Source organism: Corvus brachyrhynchos, unplaced genomic scaffold (assembly GCF_000691975.1).
Source record: "Corvus brachyrhynchos isolate BGI_N302 unplaced genomic scaffold, ASM69197v1 scaffold338, whole genome shotgun sequence".
In the NCBI taxonomy this organism is placed as follows: Eukaryota; Metazoa; Chordata; class Aves; order Passeriformes; family Corvidae; genus Corvus; species Corvus brachyrhynchos.
This window is the reverse complement of record NW_008239334.1, coordinates 769,792-773,103: the sequence shown is the minus strand read 5'-3', so window position 1 is coordinate 773,103 and position 3,312 is coordinate 769,792. Positions and strand designations below refer to the sequence as shown.

General features: G+C 54.5%; 1 protein-coding gene across 1 annotated transcript in view; it reads left to right on the top strand.

The window, feature by feature from the left end:
- LAMB3 (laminin subunit beta 3) overlaps positions 1-3,312 on the top strand; it is a 34,914-nt gene that overhangs the window by 19,490 nt on the left and 12,112 nt on the right. The window contains exons 5-6 of the mRNA XM_017741098.1: positions 2,608-2,722; positions 2,900-3,000. Coding sequence (XP_017596587.1) covers positions 2,608-2,722; positions 2,900-3,000 — 216 coding nt within the window. The remainder of the gene's footprint in view (positions 1-2,607; positions 2,723-2,899; positions 3,001-3,312) is intronic.

Here is a 3,312-nt window from a genome sequence, read left to right as displayed (position 1 = left end):
TCCGCATTTTGGGCTGTCATTTTTGGTAATTGCCTCTGTCCCAAGGAACTTTGAGACACATAGTCACAGCTGGTGAGAGCAAATCCTGCTGTTGTGCAATACGGGGTTTTCACAATTTACTCCAAGGACGTGAAATGAATTTGGCTTCAAGTATTAATTTTAGTCTTAATTAAAAAACTGAGAAAAGAAAAAAAAATAGGAGATTTTTGCACCCAGCACAGCCCTGGGCTGCCTGGGAAGGGTTTGTCTCACACAGTTGAAGCTTCTTTTTGACTCAGCACCACGTTTGAAGTGGGGCTGCAGCTGCACTGTCGCTGCTGGAGAGCACCGGTGTCCCTGGCTGTGTGAATGATCTCATAAGTATGCACGAGTCAGTCCTAATGAATAATTTAGCCAAGATTAACCTTTCCCCTTGAAGAAAGCCTTCCCTTCTCCTTTGCTAAGCACGGTCAGAACTGGTGGGAAGTTTAATCACCGCTGGCAATTGTTCAGTAGATTATTTCTGTGGATAATTCCTGCAGCTCCCTGACAATTTGCTGCTCATGGCCATTATCTGGAACGAGTTCTGCCTAGTCCTGATTAAATTATTTGTGATTCTCACTGGTAGAGCCAGGGAAATTGCATGATTATATATTTCCAGTGCTCTGTTTGCTTACTTAGCGATATTGTTATAAATATTGTAGTTTGCCAGCTCCTGTGCTGGGGTATTTATAGACAGAGAACATAAAGATTGTGGGGAATATTGTGGAAACAGATGGGTTCCAAGTGAGGATCTCACTGTGCACCCAGCTGGGGAAGGGTTCCCAGGCCTGGGACAGAGCAGAAGCAGGCCTGGGCTGTGTTAGGAATGAAACCTCAAATTAATTTTTGTAAACCACAAATTAATTTCTAAAGGGGAAAGCAGAAATTGTGGTGCCACCGTGGCCCAGTGGCTGCCACCTCCTGCTGCTCTCTGGAGCACAGACCTGTCCTTCCCCCAGCCCTAGGAAAGGCTCTGTTTGGGGTTTGGGTTGGAATTGGCTCCTCTGTTTTAAGCATCCCGTGGAAGATTTTAGCACGGAGGTGGCTGTAAAAAGCTCCTTGTCACCCGGTGTCCCTGCTCAGCCACTGAAAGCTGATCTTGTCACTGGGGTCCCAACATCCCTGTGCCTCTGGTGTCACCTTAAAGCCACTGCAGCGCCTGCCAGCCTTGCAGAGGGGGATCTCATTGCTTCCCCAGTGCCAGCTGTGCCCCTGCCAGACCCAGTCCCCCAGACCCACTTTGCACCCAGGGTGACCTTTCTGAGCCGTCAGGGCCAGCTCCTGCCATCTCTGGCAAATTCTGCTTGATCCTCTCTAATCCCTCAGGCTCCGGGATGTGTCACTGTGATACATGTGTCCCACTGCTCCATTTGAGAGGCCCCTCAACAGCTCAGGCCGCTGACAGCTCAGAATCCCAGAAGGTTTGGGTCGGAGGAGATGATGTAGTTCCAGTGCCCTGTCACGGGACACCTTCCACCATCCCAGGTTGCTCCAAGCCCCGTCCAACCCGGCCTCAGACAATTCCAGGGATGGGGCAGCCACAGTTTCCCTGGATAACCTGTTTCCACCAGGCTGGAGGTGCTGAGCCCTTCATTTCATGCCCTGAGCAGCATCTTTCCCCTCCCAGGGCCTCTGCAGTCCCTGGTGTTCACTCCACTCCAGAGCTCCAGCCGGGGCCTCCCTGTGTCCCCCCAGGACGCTGCTGTGGGCTCTGGCACCATCTCCTAATTCACCATCCCCCTGCCCTTCCCCACCTTGGCCTCACCTGGCTGTCTCCCTCCCTGTTACCTGGTGGTCCTCGCCCAACCTGCTCGCCCACCCCGCGCCTGCCTCTCCCCTTGGCCGCCGTCCAGCCCTTCCCCACTCCTGGCTCTTGCTCAATCTCTTTCCTGCTGCCTTCTGCCCATGTCTGGGCCTGCTCCGGAGCCCCGTGGTGGTGGCTGCAGGGAGCATTGCCTGGTTAGCCACATTTTGGGTATTTGTTTGCTCCCAGGGGACCGTCTTCTCCCGTCCCCACATTCCCCGTGCTAAATCTCTGTTTACTCCTTGGGTTACTTGCTCAAGTGAAGGGCTGAACTTTGAGCCACTCGACTTCCCACCCCCTGGCTTCTCACCCACTGCTTGCTCCTGCTCTGCTCCCAGGGGAGAGACCGGTGGCCGAGCATCGCCCAGAGCCCTTGGATAGGAGAGAAAGGCCCTTCTGTTCACCAGACAGCCCCTGGCTGTGCGGAAAGGGCAAACCAGTCCTGAAAAGCTGCAAAAGGCTTTCTATCAAGAGTTGGCATTGTGGAAACCAGGGGCGTTGCTTAAAAACCGCAATTTTGATGATTTGCCAAAAATCTGTGTTAGTCAAAAGCATTTTGGGTTTAGTTTTTAGTCCATAAAACCTTGAGTCGTGATTTTTAACGAGGTGTGGATGGGAGCACTTGAGGCCTGTGTGTCATCGGTCTGACTGGTCATGGTCCTTCAACTCTCTCTAAACGAGCTGTGCTGATGCTCTCTGCTGCTTAAGGAGCCCACCCTGCCTTTCCTGCTCATCCCTCCGGGATGCTGGGATGGTCACTCCTACTGTCCTTTCTTTTGCAGTGGAGCATGAAATGCTGCAGGTGTGACTCAAGGCTGCCCCACAGCTACAACGGGCACCGCGTGGAGAACGTCCTGTCCTCGGCCGGCCGCGCGCGCTGGTGGCAGTCCCAGAACGGTGAGGGCCACCGGGGTCACCTGGGACACAAACTCCTGGCAATAACCCGCCCGAGGGGAGGAGGGAATGGCATTGAGTTCTGTGGATGGGAAGGAAAGAAGGAAAGGACTGGCCTGACTGTTTATTCTCCCCATGTCCCCAGTGTGTCCCTGTGACGGTGCCTCTCTGTGCCCGCAGGTGTCGAGCGCGTGTCCCTGCAGCTGGACCTGGAGCAGATGTTCCAGCTGGACAGCGTCGTGCTCCACTTCAGGGTTGGTGTCTCTGGGCAGCTCCTCTGCTCCTGAGGAGGCCGTGAATGGCACTGGAGGGGCCCTGCTGGCTCCGTGGGTGTGGGGATCTTGGGGCACAGCTCCCTTCAGGCTCCTGATAAGAAGCACGCCAGAGTCTCTGTCCTTTTCCCCTGATTTTTATGGCTGTTCCCGTGAGAACTGGGAATTTCATTCCTTTGGGGGGTGGTGGGGCAGGGTGGTGGGTCCCCATCCCAGGAATGTCTGTTGAAAAGCCTCCTTGGTGCAGGTTGTGTGTGCTGGCTGCAGCAGGGCTGGCCTAGGCGTGAGGGACCCTGCAGGGGATGGGGATTGCTCCAGCAG